Here is a 21,468-nt window from a genome sequence, read left to right as displayed (position 1 = left end):
TGAGAAACTGAATGTTGACTTCCGCCCAATTCATTAGCAGTTTCCTTCTGGAGATCCCAGAGTTGAGTTGAGCCTTGCTTGTTGATATTCCATTTGGCTGCTGTGTTGTCTGTTCAGATAAGGAAGGGGAAGATGGCTTGGGAAGTGCTGGAGAGTCAGATGAGCAGCCCTGAGTTTCCAGCCAGTTGATGTTCATTGTCACTTCTGCTGGTGACCACTGACCTTGGATCTAAACATCCTGGCAATGGACTTCCCATCCTGCAAGTCCCCAGAAACTAGGATAGAAATGGGTGGAACCACACTGGGCTATTTTATTATACCGTATTTTTCGCACCATAGGACGCACTTTTTCCCTCCCAAAAAGCAAGGGAAAATGTGTGTGCGTCCTATGGAGCGAATGCAGGCTTTCGCTGAAGCCTGGAGAGTGAGAGGGGTCGGTGCGCACCGACCCCTCTCGCTCTCCAGGCTTCAGGAAGCTATCCGCTAGCCGTGGGAGACCCAGCTCTCCCACGGCTAGCGGACCGCTGCGCTAATCCAGAAGCTTGGGGCGTGCGGAGCACAGCGCGCCCCAAGCTTCTGGGTGCCGGCAAGGTCTCACTAGCCCTGGGAGAGCCCCGCGACGTTGCGTGGCTCTCCCAGGGCTAGCGAAGCGCCGCGCTAATCCCGAAGCTTGGGGCGCGCGGAGCTCAGCGCGCCCCAAGCTTCTGGGTGCCGGCAAGGTCTCGCTAGCCCTGGGAGAGCCCCGCGACGTTGCGTGGCTCTCCCAGGGCTAGCGAAGCGCCGCGCTAATCCCGAAGCTTGGGGCGCGTGGAGCTCAGCGCGCCCCAAGCTTCTGGGTGCCGGCAAGGTCTCGCTAGCCCTGGGAGAGCCCCGTGACGTTGCGTGGCTCTCCCAGGGCTAGCGAAGCGCCGCGCTAATCCCGAAGCTTGGGGCGCGCGGAGCTCAGCGCGCCCCAAGCTTCTGGGTGCCGGCAAGGTCTCGCTAGCCCTGGGAGAGCCCCGCGACGTTGCGTGGCTCTCCCAGGGCTAGCGAAGCGCCGCGCTAATCCCGAAGCTTGGGGCGCGCGGAGCTCAGCGTGCCCCAAGCTTCTGGGTGCCGGCAAGGTCTCGCTAGCCCTGGGAGAGCCCCGCGACGTTGCGTGGCTCTCCCAGGGCTAGCGAAGCGCCGCGCTAATCCCGAAGTTTGGGGCTTCGGGATTAGCGCTCCGCTCAGCCTGCTTCCCGGAGCGCCAGGCGCCCTGAAAGCAGAGCTCCAGGCGCTTCGGGAACACATCCGCAGCATGGGGAGCCTTCCAGGAATTCCCCACAGGGCTCCCCACGCTGCGGATAGCAGCCTGCTGCCTGGCGGGTGGGGCGCCCTGAAGCAGAGCGCCCCTCGCGCCAGGCATACATCCGCAGAGTGGGGAGCCTTGCAGGAGTTCCCGACAAGGCTCCCCACGCTGCGGATAGCAGCCTGCTGCCTGGCGGGTGGGGCGCCCTGAAGCAGAGCGCCCCTCGCGCCAGGCAGACATCCGCAGAGTGGGGAGGCTTGCAGGAGTTCCCGACAAGGCTCCCCACGCTGCGGATAGCAGCCTGCTGCCTGGCGGGTGGGGCGCCCTGAAGCAGAGCGCCCCTCGCGCCAGGCAGACATCCGCAGAGTGGGGAGGCTTGCAGGAGTTCCCGACAAGGCTCCCCACGCTGCGGATAGCAGCCTGCTGCCTGGCGGGTGGGGCGCCCTGAAGCAGAGCGCCCCTCGCGCCAGGCAGACATCCGCAGAGTGGGGAACCTTGCAGGAGTTCCCCACAGGGCTCCCCACGCTGCGGATAGCAGCCTGCTGCCTGGCGGGTGGGGCGCCCTGAAGCAGAGCGCCCCTCGCGCCAGGCAGACATCCGCAGAGTGGGGAGGCTTGCAGGAGTTCCCGACAAGGCTCCCCACGCTGCGGATAGCAGCCTGCTGCCTGGCGGGTGGGGCGCCCTGAAGCAGAGCGCCCCTCGCGCCAGGCAGACATCCGCAGAGTGGGGAGGCTTGCAGGAGTTCCCGACAAGGCTCCCCACGCTGCGGATAGCAGCCTGCTGCCTGGCGGGTGGGGCGCCCTGAAGCAGAGCGCCCCTCGCGCCAGGCATACATCCGCAGAGTGGGGAGCCTTGCAGGAGTTCCCGACAAGGCTCCCCACGCTGCGGATAGCAGCCTGCTGCCTGGCGGATGGGGCGCCCTGAAGCAGAGCGCCCCTCGCGCCAGGCAGACATCCGCAGAGTGGGGAGGCTTGCAGGAGTTCCCGACAAGGCTCCCCACGCTGCGGATAGCAGCCTGCTGCCTGGCGGGTGGGGCGCCCTGAAGCAGAGCGCCCCTCGCGCCAGGCAGACATCCGCAGAGTGGGGAACCTTGCAGGAGTTCCCCACAGGGCTCCCCACGCTGCGGATAGCAGCCTGCTGCCTGGCGGGTGGGGCGCCCTGAAGCAGAGCTCCCCGCCCGCCAGACAGACATCGGCCAGCCCCACAAGCTTGGGGGACAGCAGGGAGGCGCAGCGCCACTATCCCGCTGTTCCTCGACCTGGTTCGGTTTCCCTGACCTGCTTTTGGGGGGGAAATAAAGGGGAAAATTTTTTCCTTTATTTCCCCCCCAAAAAACTAGGTGCGTCCTATGGTCCGGTGCATCCAATCGTGCGAAAAATACGGTAATTTATTTATTTATAGCATTTGTACCCCACTCCTCAGCCAAAAAAGCTCCCAGAGAACTTACATGGGTAAGGAATGAAAAACACTAACTCAGCTATCTATACTATTAAAGTATTAAGGTAGGTAAAAGAAGGCAAAGAATGAAGAAACCAGGAGCTAATGGTAACTGGCTGACCTTGATGAAGGCAGGAGCAGAACTGCATGATGGGAGCCCTACCTCTCATAGAATCATAGAATCATAGAATCATAGAGTTGGAAGAGACCACAAGGGCCATCGAGTCCAACCCCCTGGCAAGCAGGAAACACCATCAGAGCACTCCTGACATATGGTTGTCAAGCCTCTGCTTAAAGACCTCCAAAGAAGGAGACTCCACCACACTCCTTGGCAGCAAATTCCACTGTCGAACAGCTCTTACTGTCAGGAAGTTCTTCCTAATGTTTAGGTGGAATCTTCTTTCTTGTAGTTTGGATCCATTGCTCCGTGTCCGCTTCTCTGGAGCAGCAGAAAACAGCCTTTCTCCCTCCTCTATGTGACATCCTTTTATATATTTGAACATGGCTATCATATCACCCCTTAACCTCCTCTTCTCCAGGCTAAACATGCCCAGCTCCCTTAGCCGTTCCTCATAAGGCATCATTTCCAGGCCTTTGACCATTTTGGTTGCCCTCCTCTGGACACGTTCCAGTTTGTCAGTGTCCTTCTTGAACTGTGGTGCCCAGAACTGGACACAGTACTCCAGGTGAGGTCTGACCAGAGCAGAATACAGTGGCACTATTACTTCCCTTGATCTAGATGCTATACTCCTATTGATGAGGCCCAGAATTGCATTGGCTTTTTTAGCTGCCGCGTCACACTGTTGGCTCATGTCAAGTTTGTGGTCAACCAAGACTCCTAGATCCTTTTCACATGTACTGCTCTCAAGCCAGGTGTCACCCATCTTGTATTTGTGCCTCTCATTTTTTTTGCCCAAGTGCAATACTTTACATTTCTCCCTGTTAAAATTCATCTTGTTTGTTTTGGCCCAGTTCTCTAATCTGTCAAGGTCGTTTTGAAGTGTGATCCTGTCCTCTGGGGTGTTAGCCACCCCTCCCAGTTTGGTCTCATCTGCAAATTTGATCAGGATGCCCTTGAGTCCATCATCCAAGTCGTTGATAAAGATGTTGAATAAGACCGGGCCCAGGACAGAACCCTGTGGCACCCCACTAGTCACTCTTCTCCAGGATGAAGAGGAACCATTGATGAGCACCCTTTGGGTTCGGTCAGTTAGCCAGTTACAAATCCACTGAGTGGTAGCATAGTCAAGACCGCATTTTACCAGCTTCTTTACAAGAATATCATGGGGCACCTTGTCAAATGCCTTGCTGAAATCAAGGTAGACTACATCCACTGCGTTCCCTTCATCTACCAGGCTTGTAATTCTGTCAAAAAACGAGATCAGGTTAGTCTGACATGACTTATTTTTCAGAAATCCATGCTGACTATTGGTGATCACAGCATTCCTTTCTAGGTGCTCACAGACTGTTTGCTTAATGATCTGCTCCAGAATCTTCCCTGGTATTGATGTCAGACTGACTGGGCGGTAATTATTTGGGTCCTCTCTTTTCCCCTTTTTGAAAATAGGGACAACATTTGCCCTCCTCCAGTCTGCCGGGACTTCGCCTGTTCTCCAGGAATTCTCAAAGATGACTGCCAGTGGTTCTGAAATCACATCTGCCAGTTCTTTTAATACTCTTGGATGCAGTTCATCTGGCCCTGGAGACTTGAATACATCTAGACTAGCCAAGTATTCTTGTACTATCTCCTTAGTTATTCTGGGCTGTGTTTCCTCTGCTGAATCATTTGCTCCAAATTCTTCAGGTCGGGCATTGTTTTCTTTATCGGAGAAGACTGAGGCAAAGAAGGCATTGAGGAGTTCAGCCCTTTCTGTGTCCCCTGTTTGCATTTCACCATCTTCTCCTCTGAGTGACCCCACGGTTTCTTTGTTCTTCCTTTTGCTACGAACATACCCATAAAAGCCTTTTTTGTTGCTTTTAACCTCTCTAGCAAGCCTGAGTTCATTTTGTGCTTTAGCTTTTCTGACTTTGTGTCTACATGTGCTGGCTATTTGTTTGAATTCCTCTTTGGTGGTTTCCCCCCTTTTCCATTTTTTGTACACATCCTTTTTTAATCTTAACACAGTTAAAAGTTCTTTAGATAGCCACCCTGGCTTCTTTAGGCACCTTCCATGTTTCCGTCTCATTGGTATTGCCTGAAGTTGTGCTTTTACTATCTCCCTCTTAACAAACTCCCAGCCATCTTGAACTCCCTTTCCTTTTAGTATTACTGTCCATGGGATCTCACCCAGCACTTCCCTAAGCTTTATGAAGTCGGCTTTCTTAAAGTCGAGAAATTGAGTCCTAGTATGCTTGGCTGCTCCTTTCCGCTGTATAGTAAACTTCAGAAGAGCATGATCACTCGCGCCTAATGATCCTTCCACTTCTACCCCACTAACCAGGTCATCAACATTGGTTAGGACCAGATCTAAAATGGCTGTTCCTCTTGTTGCTTCTCCCACTTTCTGGACAATGAAGTTGTCTGCAAGGCCAGTGAGGAATCTGTTTGACCTTATGCTCTTGGCTGAGTTTGACATCCAACAAATATCCGGGTAATTGAAGTCCCCCATTACTACTATCTCCCTTCCTTTTGCATGCTTGGCCATCTGTTCCAGGAAGGCATCATCTATGTCCTCCGTTTGGCTTGGGGATCTATAGTAAACTCCCACAATGAGGTCACTGTTATTCTTCTCTCCCTTAATTTTGACCCAAATGCTCTCACTTTGGCTTTGAGGTTCTAAATCTTGGATCTCTTCACAGGTATACACATCCCTGACATATAACGCCACTCCTCCTCCTTTCTTGTCTGGTCTGTTTCTTTGAAATAGATTGTATCCCTCCATTATTACATTCCAATCGTGGGATTTATCCCACCAGGTTTCAGTGATTCCTATTATGTCATATTTAGTTTGCTGTACCAGGAGCTCAAGCTCATCTTGTTTATTTCCCATGCTTTGTGCATTAGTGTACAGACATTGAAGTCCATTAATCATTCCCCCGTGTCTCTTATTTAAGGATTTTCTCCTCCTACCACTAGGTCTGCATGCTCTTTGCTCCATTCGGTCTATGACATTTGGATGATCATCTTCATCAATTGATAGACTCCTACCTTCAGGAGCACTGTCTCCCTCCCCCACATTAGTCAGTTTAAAGCCCTCCTGATGAGGTTTCTGAGATTTTTTGCAAAAACATTCCTCCCAACCGTTGTGAGGTGCAGCCCATCGCTTGCCAGAAGTCCATCTTCAAGAAACTGCATTCCGTGATCTAAGAATCCAAACCGTTCCTGTTTGCACCATTTGCGAAGCCAGTTGTTCACTTCCACTATTTTCCCCTCTCTCCCTGGGCCACGTCGTTCAACTGGGAGGACAGATGAGATGACAATTTGTGCATTTAATTGCTTCAATTTCCTGCCCAGAGCCTCGTAATCTCTCTTGATCTTCTGGAGGCTATTGCTTGCAGTGTCATTGGTTCCCACATGAACCAAGAGGAAGGGGTATTTGTCAGTGGGTTTTATGATTCCTTGCAGTCGTTCAGTTACATCTTGGATCTTAGCCCCGGGGAGACAGCACACTTCCCGAGACATCTTGTCAGGCCCACAGATCACTGCTTCTGTTCCCCTCAGTAGGGAATCCCCTATCACCACTACACGCCTCCTCTTAGGTCTGGTCGGGGTTCTTCTGTGAGCTGTCGGTTCCAAGGTCGCCTGGACATTCCCAGAGGACTGCCTTTGCTCCTCGTCTTCATATACCTGATCGACTGTAATGAGGGAGAGATCCTCAAATGGAGTCTGCTCTTCGTTTTCCATGCTAGGGGAAAGGACCTCAAAGCGATTGCGTATTTCTAAACAATCAGAGCGAACCCTGGGCCTCCTACTTCTTTGAGTCACGTTTCTCCATATATCTGGCTCCTGTGTTGGTGAACTAGCCAACTCTCAAAAGGTTGCTGCTTGCCTTCAATCATCAACACATCCTGCTGACCTGGAACTGAGACTGGTAAAATAAAGGTGTACTGCACAAAACATTGCAATTTAGCATACAATCTGAAAAAAAGTTGCTTGCAAGCATTCCTAACAGGCCAGAGAAAAGCTGAAAATCAAATTGGATATATACTGGAATATTTCTATACATTGCTGGTCTAAAATAAAATTTGAAAAAGACTTGTACAGTGTCCTTTTAGCTCACTTAAGTACTAACATGCCAATATGGAAGTGTTATGTTGCATGTGATATCCTGCAGTGTAAATACTTTAAACTTCCATTAAATTGCCAAAATCAATTTAAGGACTTCATATATACTTTAAGTTTGTACCAAATATATGCCAATACATTTTCCCATACCATGGAAGTCAGCCCATTTGGGCTGCCTATAAATTATATAAACATATAATTCAGGGTGTTGGATCGAAAGGAGAAGGACTGGCTCCTGTGGGGCTGTTCCATGACAGGAAGGACATGCTAGGATTCAACCCACCTCTTTGGGTCTAATCCAAAACAATTATTTCTTAAACCACCATTTCCGTTTTATATGTTAGCACTAGTGATTAATGTATCATCTGAAAAACTGCTTGTCATCTAAATAATTGTCATCTTCTATTATTCTCAAACAAGGGTTTACCCAGGAGTATCTATTCTGAGGTACAAGGAACATAATCATGAAGACAAGATTGGTAGCCCAAATGAAGATACTTTTAGTTACTCTCAATTCAAGTCCCTCATAAAACCCAATTGACTGCAGAGAGGACTTCATGTGCATGGAACAGAACTTCCAAACCCCAAAGTTTCCAAATATAATTTATCCAGAAGCTTCATTTATTTCCATTGATTAAGTTGCACCGTATTCGAGATGTGCTTTCTATGATTCAATGATAGTGATACTGTTAAATATCTTGTGTTAGATACTGCATCACATGATAAGTGCATCAGGAGGAAAAAGTGCAGCTACGGATGCATATACATCATCTAAGTATTTCATAGCAGAAGAATCTCAACTTACTTTGGATCAGGTGGACCATCAGACAGAGGCTTCATAGAGAGTTTACACAGTGACCTGAATACTAGGAAGGCATCCTTTTGCAAGATGTGGGAAAATTTAGCACCAGGGGTAGGTCCTGAAGAATTTCCAGATTCCTAAAGAAATTAACATGTTTTTAATAAGCCATTTAGCATTAAGCAGGAGTGTATGGAGTAAAAACCAAGCTTGGGGATAGAAGCATATGATAAAATATTTGCTAGCAAATAACGCAGCAGTTATTACTGTAGTTTTCAAAGCCAGCAATCATGCTCAAAAATCACAAGCCTAACATTTTAGAAGCGAATTGGTTCAAAAAGTCAATTTACACCACATTCTTCAATGATAGTGATCAGATATATACCATTTTGGCACCTGGAAAATTATAGTCAGCAAATCAGAAATCAGCCTTTGTGTTATGTACTCTTAGAAACTCAAAGAGCTCAGAAGTGACTTTGAGTGAATTTAAACAAAAATTGATTAGCTACCAATTGATACAACTGAAATTACTATAAAAATGAAAGCTATCATATTCATGCTCTTGTAAATCCAAGAGTCAAAGGTTATTCCTGCATTTTATTTGACTGCAATATCACACATAATCTTGGCCTAGGACATAGTAATAATCTTTGCCATAAAGTATCTGTATTACAGAATTTTGCAAGCTCTCTTTACACAGCATTTACCATTTCAATGTTCTGTAAAAGGCCCCCTATTTAAATTGTAATCTGATATAATTATATTCAAAAGGTGTACTGGGTTTAAGACTAAGCAAACATGCCTATACCTGAGTGTCATTGGAAGAGACTGATAACCTGTCATCAGGTAAAGATGGTGTATAAACAACAGAAATAGGTGTCCCTGGAATTCCATTTGCCTGGATGTTTTCACTGTCACTTCCATCTTCTGAAGTCCCCATTGGTCCATCAATCATAACCTTTTCAGCAGTTCTTTGTCCTACATCTACAGGATAAAAGAACCATGTAATAAAAAACATGATATTTAAAAGGAATTGATAATATGGTGTATTAATATTATTGGCAGAATAAAATGTCAAGTCTTTAATGTACATTGTCAAATACAAGACCAGAAGATTTTCAGCCTGACAACAGATAGCCTTGGTTCCATACTACTATATAAAATCAGTGTCAGAAAGACATTACATTTTCAACATTAAAACACCTGGCTGAGAAAGTATCATGTTCACCAGGACAAAGAACTATCAAGAGTTTAATGTTAGCACCTAAGAATTAAAACAAATGTTCAGCTTTGCTGACAGTAACTACAGGAAACTAGCTTAATGAGCTACCTAGAGCTAATGTGGGTTTTATAATATTAGTCTATTGAATTATGACCGTAACACATACATTATTTGTTATGATCACTAAACAGGGCCAGAACCCCAAAATTTATAGCATTTTCTCAGCTCTGATCAAACATTTTAATAAAGTGTCACAACTAATAAACATCTCATTAGGTTTTCTGGAGAGAAAGAAAACCTGCTGTGAAGAGCTCACACAGGAGGAGTGAAAAAATATAGAAATAAGTTGTCAAATCCTGATAACTCAAACTAGGTCAACTCATTAGCTTAAGTATCACTTGAAATTTCCCTTTAACAGAAACACAACTGCCCCAAAACATTTTTCTGCTTGCCTTACTAATATGAGCACTAGTATAGCTAAAAACAGGTGATGCTGTAGAAACAACTGAGATATGACTAAATTAAAGTGTCATTTAACTCTTCAATTTCCACTGATTATATTTCTTTAATAAGCCAAAGTCCTATAACAGAGAGGTTTAAGGAACCAACAATGACTGGAAGATATAATTAGCCGCAAGACAAAATCTCTCAGGCTCAATTCAAACGTAATGATCTCAATGTAAGAAACCATGGTTTTATTAAACCAGATTTCATATCCTGATTTGTAAAGAGAGATTAAACCATAGTTTTCCAGTTTGTATGTAATAGGAAACTGTTATTTAAACAACCTTGAAAGTATTCTACTACAGTGTCCTGGTTCACACATAAAGTTAAGTCAAACCATAGTTTAACATGAATGAGCAAATGTGTGGGCTCCTGGAGAGGAGATCAGGGTCGTTTTATTCCTCCATGGTCATTTTGCTGCTGCACTGTGCTAAGTCATGGTTTGGCTTAAAGTGTTGTCTGTACCAAGGCTTACAGCGCAGCCCTACCAAACCACAAGCTATAAAATATTGGTTACATTTCATGGTTTGTCTGGAGAAAGCAAATCCATGAGACTGGGAATGGACAATACATTATTTAGCACAGCACAAAGGCAGAACAAGCGAGGAGAAGCAAAACAGCTGCAATCTCTTATCGATTCGTCATTTGCGCTGGTTTGCTGTAGTGTTACATGTGAAACCAACTAGAGTATGAGAAACAGGAGAGCATGCACAGGTACACCACTTGTTCTCATTCTGATAGATCATAATAAGACTGATACTGTTTACATATGAACTAGACCTCAGTAATGCACAACATTTTAAGTGAAGGTCAAGTCTACATTATCATTTTACTTAAAGCCCAACTTCTTGCCCTACACACAAAGGAATTTTACCACTACTTCCTTCTACTAAGTTCCTGCAAGTCCCTTCTCAATTCAGCAATACACTTTAAAGGTAAGTATAGTACCTCCTACTACTATGTTCACCATTTCTTGGACTATACTTTGTACAATATCCTGTGCCGTTTCTTCATATTGATTGCTTTCTCCATCATATGGCCCTGTATCATTTTTGGACAGAGCTACAAAATAAAAACAGAAAATATATTACTCAAAATATATCAGGATTCCATTTGAGTCAGTTTTATTACTTTATAAAGAAATAGCTCTTAAACAGAAGTGAGTTATTCATTGCATTTATTTAATCTGAGCTAATAGCAATTAACTAGAAAACAAGTAGAATGTCAACTGTGACTACAGCATAGCTTTGTAAAGAATCAATAAACCTTATAACACCACCTGATAGCAATCTACATGTTACTTTAGCTAAATGAAAAAGTAGTAATTATTTCTCAAGACTTCATACCCTCTTTCACCCCACTATGACAAGACAAAGACACCCATTATTACTTTCTGCTGCTGTTGCTTGGTCAGCTTCAGTCTGCTCATTTTCTGCACTGAAAATATCAGATCCATTTTCTGCTTCTGTGTCTTCTTGAAGGCTTTTGTCCACATCATTTGCATGATGGTCCAAGTCCCCTTCATGGTCCTGGGAGAGCTGATCAATAGTCTGCTCTGAAATATGTCTCAATTGAGGTGATTCAGGCTCATGATGGCTTAAGGGTGACTGCTGTAGATGGTGCTGCTGCCGATGTCTCTCTTTCTCCATTTGCTTGGCTTCTTGAAGCTATGAAATAAATAAATAATTAAAGAAAATCTCTTCTATCAGAACAGCCATGCCTGCTCCTCTACACACCAGATAGTATGAAACGTTAATATCCATAAATTAAAAGATACACAATTCAGGGCTTCTTTCAATTTTTCTGGTCTTCAGTTGTATTCTATACATGAAATTCGTACAAGCTAAATTGTGTGTCTTTCACTGGACTATTATTTCAAATTAAACAACGTGGACACAGCTGGCAAATCAATCCAAGTGTTGCACAGGAATACTAGAATTTAAATATGCATTTGAAATCAATATCAATTTGAAATGCAAACATACTTACTGCTTGGTTTTCCATACGTGCAAATATAACATTCAGCATTTGTGTGAGAGTAGCCTTGGCTGTGGTTTGATTTATGAGATTTTTGCTTGCAAGATAGATATTGTAACATGTTCTTACAGCTTGCAGCACTGTCCCTTCGTGAATCTCTATGTGCTGAGAAGTTACTGCTGTGAGTAGAGCCTAAAAAAATAAAAATAAAGTTAGCAATTGAAAATACTGAGGCTCTCACCTCATTTAAACATGCTTAATGTGTACCCTGCTTTTTGAGTGTGCAGTTTTAAGATACAGTAGCAAATCCACACTGCTGCCATACCATCATCATATATATGAAGACCAGGACACACATGCTAAGTGCATTTAAAGAAGATGGATCTTATGCCAATGGCGCCTATAACCATTTAAATAGGACCTTTGTACACAAGGAAGCACGCACATATCATTTTCTCCTTACTGCTGCAATTAAGCAATGGTGTGATTGTGCATTTAATGATCTTATTCATTAAACATTTATCTCTGTCTTTCCATTGAATAAGGACAATGTACCTAGTTAATGGAAGAACTGAGTGCCTGAAATGTTAAATTGAATGTTTCAGGCAAACTGGAAAAATCCATGCCCAGAACAAGGAAGGAAAATTCAGTTTGTAAATCAAGGCAACGAACCTCCAACTCAACATTGCATAACTACTCAATGTGCATTTCAGACATAAATTGTTCAAGAATAATTCTTATTTACTAACCCACTTTTAGCACTCATTTCAAAGAGGCTACTATGTGGAATGAAAGGTTCCAGTCAACAAGCCTTCTTCCTGATGACACCTGGCTCCTGAGCACAGATTAGTTCCACAGTAAATCCCAAATACCCACTACCAACTTTATAAAGGTCTTTACAGTCTATGTGTGATGTTCCTCACTCTAAACATATAAGTGCTATAAATTTTAATTACAGCAACTACATGATGAGAGGGGAGGGTTTAAAAGGATTCATGGAATTAATTCTCTCATATTCCAGCCAAATGACTGCTTAGTTGTAGCTGTCAATTCCAATCACCTTTCTGCGGGTCCAAACCTATTAGATAGGGCCCTGAAAAAGCAATTCTATTTCTGTTAACTGTAAAATGTTTTTGTGAAACTGATAAGCAACATTGAATGAATATTCTTGTTCAATTAAGGTACTAACTGATTAAACAAACTATTACATGTTTTCAGCTTCAGCTCTTGTTCAACATGCTTGAATTGCAGGTCACTGTCTTGGGCATAGAACTCATTTCAACAGCAAACTCTAATGAGAGCTAATGATCAGTTGACATCAGATTACCTTTATAATTTGTAGCTGAACCCCCTCGTCTGTCTGAGGACCTTGAAAGCAGCCACATATTGTTTCAATAATTCTATCAATCAATTTTTTCCCAGGCGCTGTACTATCTGGAGCACTGCCAGTTAAATGTCCATAAGCTATAAGTTTCTGGGGAGTAAAGCAAAAGTACAACTGAACAATCCAGCTTAACGCATTATTATATTTTGTAACATGCAGGTTAATTCTCATTGACAGTAACATTGCAGAGTATTAGATTTCTTAAAATCCTGGGATACACTTGAGATGAGAGGGAAAACAGATCCAAGCGGGAACTAGCAAGACAGTGGTGCACTCCATCACCAGTGCAGTTTACAGTGACTGTCTTTAACTGTGGCATTTCAACTAGGGCAAGTAATGGTTACCACTGCATATAGTTTGTCTCCAAATGACAACCAGAAACTCTAGTTTGAAGTCGGTTCATTATTTCAGTTTTATTAAAACATAGTAGAAAAACTACTGTTGGCACAAACAAAGAAGTAGGGAAGCACATTGGTGTGTAAAGGAAGGAGGAAACACAAGACGTCTGTAGCACATTCCCCACGACCAAACAATAGATTAACCATGACATCTGAACCAGGCTAGTGAGCAGTCCAACTGTCTCCTAATAAAGATTCTTAGGAAGGCAATAACAATTTCTCTATGCTGAAATTTTATGAAACAACTTAAACCTCACTAGTTGCACTGTGTTAGCAATTAAAAATATAATCTAGGGAAACAACTATATTTCCTTCCTTTATAAAAGGAAACCACAAATTTAAGAAAAAAGTTAATGGCATATAATTCAATACAGACCTGCAAACAATCCAATGACGTACTAACAATTCTTGGACACTTGGATTGGCATGCCAATTCAAAAGGTAAGAAGTACTTGTCTGCCTCAATAAAGCTTGTTTTTGATTTCACAGGTGGAAGAGTGCTTGAACCAGCCTTTGCTTCTCCATGAGGAGGACTGAATAGAAAGATCCAATTAGAATGGCAGTTGAGTTAACAGCAAAACAATTTAATATGAACATAGACACATCTACAGTTGACCACCACATATTTGATGTATGTTCAGTTTTTCTCTTTTAACAGTCAAAAATTCATCTTACCAATTAAAACTGAACCAAAATAAAGACAGAAATTAGCAACAGTCTGCTATGAAGTCAAGACAAATGTAACAATTTGCAATGAACACAGCAACAAGTTATGGATTTTAGCAGGCTTTCAAAGAAAATATGTATTAGTTAGAGTCAGCTAACAGATTGGCTGGTTGTGCATGCTGGCTTGGATGTGAAATAGATTTTGTGCATGTTTGTTTAGATATGGAACAGGTTTTGTCCTCCATATGAATAACAGGCACCTCAATATGGATAAAGTAAAGGTTTACATATAAACTGATGTTTCTTAAGAGCTAGGATTTAAAAAGATGTGTACCATCATTTACTTGTGCAGGAACATGTAACAGCATCCAGTTGGTTTTTTCCAATTCATTTGATCATGATCCGAGACAATGATGTTTGCCCTCCAGTAAATTAGGACTAACCGCTTTTCAGTATTTAAGTAATGATTTCATGACAGGTAAGGTTGGATTTTGCATACAAAATCCAACTATCTTTTATTGATGGAAGGCTTTTGCATCCCTCCTAAGAACAAACATATATATTGCAAGACTATTTCAGTACCTAACTTAGGATATCCATCCACTTAATTGTGCAATGAGACTTCCCCTCTCTCCTATAAACCCCATGATTCTCTAAATGCACTGTGGGGGTTTCCCAACCCTCTGGAGCACATTTGGGGGGGGGGGGGGAAGAAAGGAAGGAGAAGTTCACATGACGCTGGATGTAAGCTTTCATGCTTTTTCTACAATTTTTGGGTGAAATTTATCAATTCCGTATTAAGGTGGCACCCCACTCCCTCATTAACAACTTCAATTTCTGGATTTGAAGCACTTTTTTCAATATTAGTAGGAGTGTAGTTCCTTTCTATGGTAACCAATAATCAGACTTGTGACATGGTATTTACAAATACCATGGCATTAGTGGTATTGTAAATACTGCTATAGCATGTGTCTTCACTCTGTTCCTGTACATACTGTTCTTTAACAAGCTTGGAAAGAGAGGCTATATATTAACACTGCTGTCATTTTACAGTAAGGAATACCTATATGGGTTGGAACGTATCCAGCTTAGTTTTCTAACTACATTATTTCACTGTTATGCCTGTTAGATCATCATTATATACTGCCTCTGGACCACTGCTAGGAGGCATTTTGGTTCAGTTTATACATCCTGTGTGTTTATATCGAATGTTACTTTGCGATTTAAAAATTGTTTCCTTAATTGCTATGCTTGTTAACATTTGGGTAAGGATTTCATTTTGTACCTTCATGCTTTAGAACCTTGTGACATGAGTATCTTTTTAGTTCTTTGCCGTTTCCCTTTATATGTGCTCCTTTACCATGTTTCATTTGCAGGGGATTGGGAAGACTGTTTTATAGACTTGCAATTAAAGTTTTAATCCAATCTCCATCTGAAAAGTAACAATTTTGTTTAGGGCTTGCTTGCTTTTTAAAATTTGAAAGAGCTACAATGTTCCCTTCATACTGGGTGCCTATAGGGAGGTCCTGTGTCAGAAGGACAAATGTGATGAGACCAAGTTTTCCATCTCAAAACTGTTCTGAAGACATGAAATGTCTAACAAAGCATGAAAAACCTGTTTCTCACAAAGGATGCTAATACTCTTAATTATTCTTAACAACATGCTGACATACTTTACACGTTTTCCAAGTGTAAACTGAAGTCAGAGTGATTAGCAAGAAAGTGCTCTAAAAATTAATTTGTACGCTACAAGTAAAAGTTTTTAATTTCTTCAAGTTACAGCAAGTATGCAGTGAACGTCATACACTCTAGGCATGGTAACTTAGTGACAAAACATATACAGTGGTACCTCGGTTTAAGAACAGTCCAGTTTAAGAACGATTTGGTTTACAAACTCCGCTAAACCAGAAATAGTCTCCTGGTTTGAGAATTTTATCTCTGTCTAAGAACGGGATCCGAACGGTGGAAAGGCACCGACGGCAGGAGGCCTCATTAGGGAAAGCGCACCTCGGTTTAAGAACAGTTTCGGTTTAAGAACGGACTTCCGGAACGGATTAAGTTCGTAAACCAAGGTCCCACTATAGTTCATAAAACTCCCCCCCAAAAAATGGTACAATGACAACTGACTTCATCTCTGTACAAATGATGCTAAATGTATTTTCAGAGCAATTAATCATGATTAATAAAGAAAAAAGTACCTTTGTTTTCCAGTTTCTGCTTTTATTTCCTCTGGAGAAAAAAAGGAAATAAAAACCTGTTTTACAAACATTACAGCAACACTAACATAAATAAACTAACATTAAATTACATTAAACTAAAATTTATAAACATTTATAAATATCGTTCTACATTTCCAGTGCTGCTCAACTGCCAAAGAACACATTAGGATTACATTACTATATACACACATGCATATACCACAGTATGATTCAGCCCACTTCAATCACAATTTAAAATTAAATTATGAATATGTCTCAAGATAAACTGAAAAAGAATGTCTTCCTGCTTACAAGCAAGCATCAAATGTAGACTGAACCCTGAAAACCCATAAACATTCATGGACAAGATGTAAAACAATTTGTATTATGTGCTTTTGAAAGAAAAAAATCCTTAAGAAATCTTGTTCAGAAGGTGAATAAGTAGGCAAGACTTCTCTCCCAACCCTCCAGGCACAACTGTTTTCCAGTCGGAAATTATGTAATTTATACTGCACTACACAACAACATTACTGAAGATTCTGGACAAATAGCGACACACATGTGTATAAACACACCCTATACAGATCTCACCATTGCCATAAGCAGACATTATACTGGGAAGTTTGAAGTAATTTTAATCTATTCACAACAGGCTAGCTAGAAAATATATTCACAATAGAACATTTATTCATAACAGGCATGAACATCGGTTTATTGCCAATTTCTTTGGAATTATAACTGAATTTTATGTAAACTTCCTAGATTATAATAGAAAACTCCCCCAAACGTGCCACCAAAATAGCTGTTCAAATTGCCAAATATTTCTATTTTTCTTGTAATTTGTTTATAAATATATACTTTTATAAATATATATACTTCAGGCCTGGGGAAAACTGCAGCTCTTCAGACCTCTTTTCTATCTTGCCCTTGGGATTTTCCCCAGGCCACTCCTCTCACCAGACCTATTTCATACCACTGAGTGTTTTCGCCTGGCTGGTATGTGTCCTTGAGCCTCGGGTAACGCCTGATGGTTGTCTGGATGAAGGACGGATAGTGGTGAGTGTGTGCAGAAATTAGCCTGCTGTACATTGGTAAAATTCACTTTCGGTCCTGCGCTCATTTTATTTCTGGCCCTGCCCATCAATGGCAAGCAGTCCCTGGAAGGCTGCCCAGGTGAGAACGCAACCACTCTATTTGAGAAAGCTTCCTCACTCCTGTTTTATGCCAAATAAGTTATGCTTTATCTCAGGCATGTCCAAAATCCGTTGTGGGGGCCTAATCCGGCCTGCTGGTTGGTTTAATCCTGCCCCTGTAGCAGTTTATTTCCTGCAAAGGTCAACAACTTTGGTTGGCTCTTTGGTCAGCCCTCAGAGCCCTTCACTTAATCAAATCTGGCCCTCCTTGAAAAAAGTTTGGACACCACTGCTTTATCTGCTCAAATGCAAAATTTGCAAATAATCCTTCCTGTGGGTTGGATCCAGACATGCCCTTTCTGTTTATGAAAAGTGCTCTGATCCTGCTAAGGCTCCCACTCAAGGAAGGGGCTGAGAATTTTTAGCTGATTTTTTCTTCCCTCTGTAGAACCCCAATTCGCCATGCCTTCTGTTCCAGAAGGCCCAATAACCATCTAAAAAACCTTTCAGAGGGCATGGGGGTAGGAGAGTTCAGCAAATATTACCACTTTCTCCTGCAGGACATTCCACGAGCAGAATTCTGCTCGTGGGAAATCTCTGGATTAAACCTCCTAACAAATCAACCCTTTTGTTTTTAAAGAACCCTAGAGATTCAGTCCTCTTTGTACACAGACAGCCCAAAATTCTAGTAGTAGTATGGTTTACATAAACCATTTTAAAATGCAATTTTCAAAGCACAAAGATCCTCTACTCTAAAAATATTCCAAGTTTCAGAATTTACTTTCAGAATTCCCTCCATTTCCAAAGATGGAACATCAGCTATGTCGTTTTTACTGTTAATTTCATGCTCAGGAGCATTACATGATTAACTGCCAAGGGAATGCAGACGGAGAACACAATAAGACAAAGCCCAGATTTGTTCTTCAATTAAATGTCAAATTTCTTAGATCTTTAATAAGCTTCCATCACAAAAACCAATCATACTTTATGGCCTGGTTCACCTGATGGAAATGATGACAGTGATGTAAATGAATTTGACACAGAATAAATCCTTTCAAAACTACAGTCAAACGTAGTTTAAAAAGTCAGCCGTATCAGAGCTTGTTAACTGGAACTCCTGTACAGATTGCAGGGACTCTAGCCTAGCAAGCTACTTAGGACTATGAGCACCCCAGCATTAGAACTTTCTCTGAGAATGAACGGAAGAGAATAGTAGTCTATAGCAGTGGCCCCTGCAATCGGCAGGTGCCATTTAGCCTCCGGATTAGCCACCTTGGTATAGATACTAGAAGCCTGATATTCTGCCCTTGTCTAGCCAAGAGAACAGTATTTTGTGTGCCTGTGCCATTTCAAGCCATAGCTCAACTCATAGGAGAATGGAGTATTCATCCACAGCCCACTTTACATCCAGCAACAGTCATTTTGAAAAGAAATTATGAGCTCTTCATACATGCTGATCAACAGCTTGCCACATCTACGTTTTATCATCATTTCTGCAAGGAAGTTGAACAGATCAGTTATTTTCATCAGTTCTCAAGAAGGTCTACCAGCTGGTGGGCAGCTGTGGGCAAGGGTGCCACAGTGTATTTCCCACTTGTGGGAAATTCTTCTCTTACATTTTATTATTCACATGGGGTGGTAATATTCAGCTATGCCTTACTCAGAATAGACACACTGATATAAATAGACTTTGTGTTGCATGGTATCAAATAATTTGACAGGAAATTAAATCCAGCATACTTAAGAAATTTTAAGCATTATCCACATTGAATACACTGACCAAGGTAAAATAATCAACTAATGTCAGGAAAAATGTTTTTCTGTTTATGCAAAAACAGAGGCACACAAGCTAGGCCAGACTTCATACCAGATGACAACCAGCTATGCTTTTTCTGTCTGAAGAAGTATTCAAGATCTCCCATTTGCAACTAGTAATCAACTAGCAACAAGTCTTCAAATGGATTTAGGTCACACTTCAAAGTAGCACTCCATTCTTTTTGTAAGAAAGCAACTCCCCCCCCCCCCATTGTTCAAGAACCAAAAGTACAGTCCTTTGAGATCAAACTGACCATTTCTTCAGCTAGTCAAAATATTTCATTTGCCAAAACTTCCTTAACTATAATAGTCCAACATCACAGTCAAATGTGTTTATCTTTACCATGTTTTTTGCATTGTGAAATTCTTTGTGAACTAGTGGCTCTTCAGTGTCTTCCAGAAAGGGATTGCTCAACTCTTCTAATGGAGCCAACACTGTCTTCACATCAATGTGGAAATGGCTGCATGAGTACACTCCAAAATACCTGATTTTAATCCAAACTTATTCAGAATTCTAGAGATCCCAGCCCCAGTCTTAACAGTGGCATTCATCTGATTGTGAGGAAGACTGAACAGAATCAATGAGAATGAATGGCAGTGTGTTTGAAAAAACAAAGAAGACCTTGCAGAACTACTGCAGACTTCTGGATTCTCTGTGCTCAGACACATCATGGCATAAACTTGGCAGTGACACATCAACCAGAAAGCATAACCATGTGATAATCAACCATGTGATAATTCCAGCATTGCAGGGGGTTGGGCTAGACGACCCTTGTAGTCCCATCCAACTCTATATGTTTCAACTCTATGGTTGGAAAATACCTTGAAAATTTGACAAGAACACATTATATTACCTCATAATACCAGACAAATTCAAAGATGACAAGGTCATCAATGCCTACTAGTCATGATGACTGTGTTTTATCTGAGGCAGTATGTCTCTGAATACTAGTTGCTTGGCATCACAAATGGAGACAGCACTGTTGCACTCAGATCCTACTTGTGGACTTCCAATAGGCATCTAGCTGCCCACTGGCAAGACCAGGATGCTGGACTAAATGGAACTTTGGCTTCACAGTGGAACCTCAGGTTACGTACCGTCCTCCTTACGAACGCTTCAGGTAACAAGCTCCGCTAACCTGGAAATAGGTGCTCCTGGTTGAGAACTTTGCCCCGGGATGCGAGCGGAAGTCGTGCTCCGGTGGCGCGGCGGCAGCGGGAGGCCCCATTAGTGAAAGCATGCCTCAGGTTAAGAACAGTTTCATGTTAAGAACGGACCTCCAGAACGAATTAAGTTTGTAACCAGAAGTACCACTGTATCCAGCAAGGCTTTTCTTATGCTCTCATGTTCCTCATCACGAATAAACAAACTTTGACTGAGCTTGCTAGTCAACCCAAATTTTGTTGCCAGTATCTCCCTCCAAGGAGTAGGATCTTGGCCCTGATGTGCATATCTGAAACACAGCATGAGGTTAGAAGAAAGTATCTTGTTCCTCACTCCAGTTTTAAACTCAGAGCTGAGAAATGGAGGTACAAAACAATCCTTCAAACAACACAGCACAGGATGGGGACAGGGGTTTGCTCTGCCTTGGCATCTGGTAAGTGCTCCAAAGTGCATGTCAAGCACAAAGGCAAACCCATATTTCAGCAAAGAAAGAGGGGGGAAATGCATACAATGCATACAATACTAGTTTGAAGACACTTGGCTTAGGTCATTAAATCCAACTCTTCATTTAGCTTTAGTTTGTTCTATATTCCACATTTGGGGGGGGGGGTGTCAGATCGTACAGATTACTAAACTGCTTATTCCTGTTTAATTTCCGGAAAATAGAAGCATTTAATTGCAAAAATAATCTGTTGCTGCAAATTAAATGTGAAGTAGAATAAAAAAGATGCAGGCTAAACTCACTTTGACTAACTCCAGTAATCTGACATAGCATTATGCACTTTCACCTTCAGTATTAGAAACTGAGATATGAAAGCTAGGAGCTAAATGGCACTTTAAACCTAGGTTATGGGCACAACAACAGAATGTCTAGGTGCGCTTTCCTTCCACTCTGCAGTTTTAATCTGAAATCTTAGGTGCAGCACTGCACCCAGAGATCAGAAACTGCTTGCACTAATGAAATTCCCTGTTGCAAAATGCATGTAGAACAATGGGAGTTTCGAACACTTTTCACCTTTTCATGTGAAGCCTTTTAAAAATGACATTGGTTCACTTAAGGTTCTGGAAATCCTCTTATGCCTCATGTCACTTCCTGTGGCTTATAATGGTAACTTTCTATTTTAAAGTACTCTTCCTACTGTAGTTTAAGAATATATCTAGATATAAAACAGAATGCCCAGAATGATTCAGAGTTTTGATGGAAACCTATGAGCTCACACGTGTTAGGAACTTGGTGTTTAACAATAATATCTGTTATAATAGATCAGATTAAAG

At 42.4% G+C, this 21,468-nt stretch overlaps 1 protein-coding gene across 2 annotated transcripts in view; it reads right to left on the bottom strand.

Annotated features, from left to right (window-relative positions):
- Positions 1–21,468, bottom strand: part of ARFGEF1 (ARF guanine nucleotide exchange factor 1) — a 71,773-nt gene that overhangs the window by 33,123 nt on the left and 17,182 nt on the right. For both annotated transcript variants that reach the window (XM_028736767.2, XM_028736768.2), the window contains exons 2-9: positions 16,081–16,111; positions 13,593–13,749; positions 12,762–12,908; positions 11,447–11,626; positions 10,848–11,124; positions 10,406–10,519; positions 8,540–8,715; positions 7,738–7,871 (exon numbers count right to left, since the gene is read on the bottom strand). In XM_028736767.2, coding sequence (XP_028592600.2) covers positions 7,738–7,871; positions 8,540–8,715; positions 10,406–10,519; positions 10,848–11,124; positions 11,447–11,626; positions 12,762–12,908; positions 13,593–13,749; positions 16,081–16,111 — 1,216 coding nt within the window. The remainder of the gene's footprint in view (positions 1–7,737; positions 7,872–8,539; positions 8,716–10,405; positions 10,520–10,847; positions 11,125–11,446; positions 11,627–12,761; positions 12,909–13,592; positions 13,750–16,080; positions 16,112–21,468) is intronic.

Source organism: Podarcis muralis, chromosome 8 (genome assembly GCF_964188315.1).
Source record: "Podarcis muralis chromosome 8, rPodMur119.hap1.1, whole genome shotgun sequence".
In the NCBI taxonomy this organism is placed as follows: Eukaryota; Metazoa; Chordata; class Lepidosauria; order Squamata; family Lacertidae; genus Podarcis; species Podarcis muralis.
Note: the sequence above shows the minus strand (reverse complement) of the source record. Positions and strands in the feature narration are given on the sequence as shown.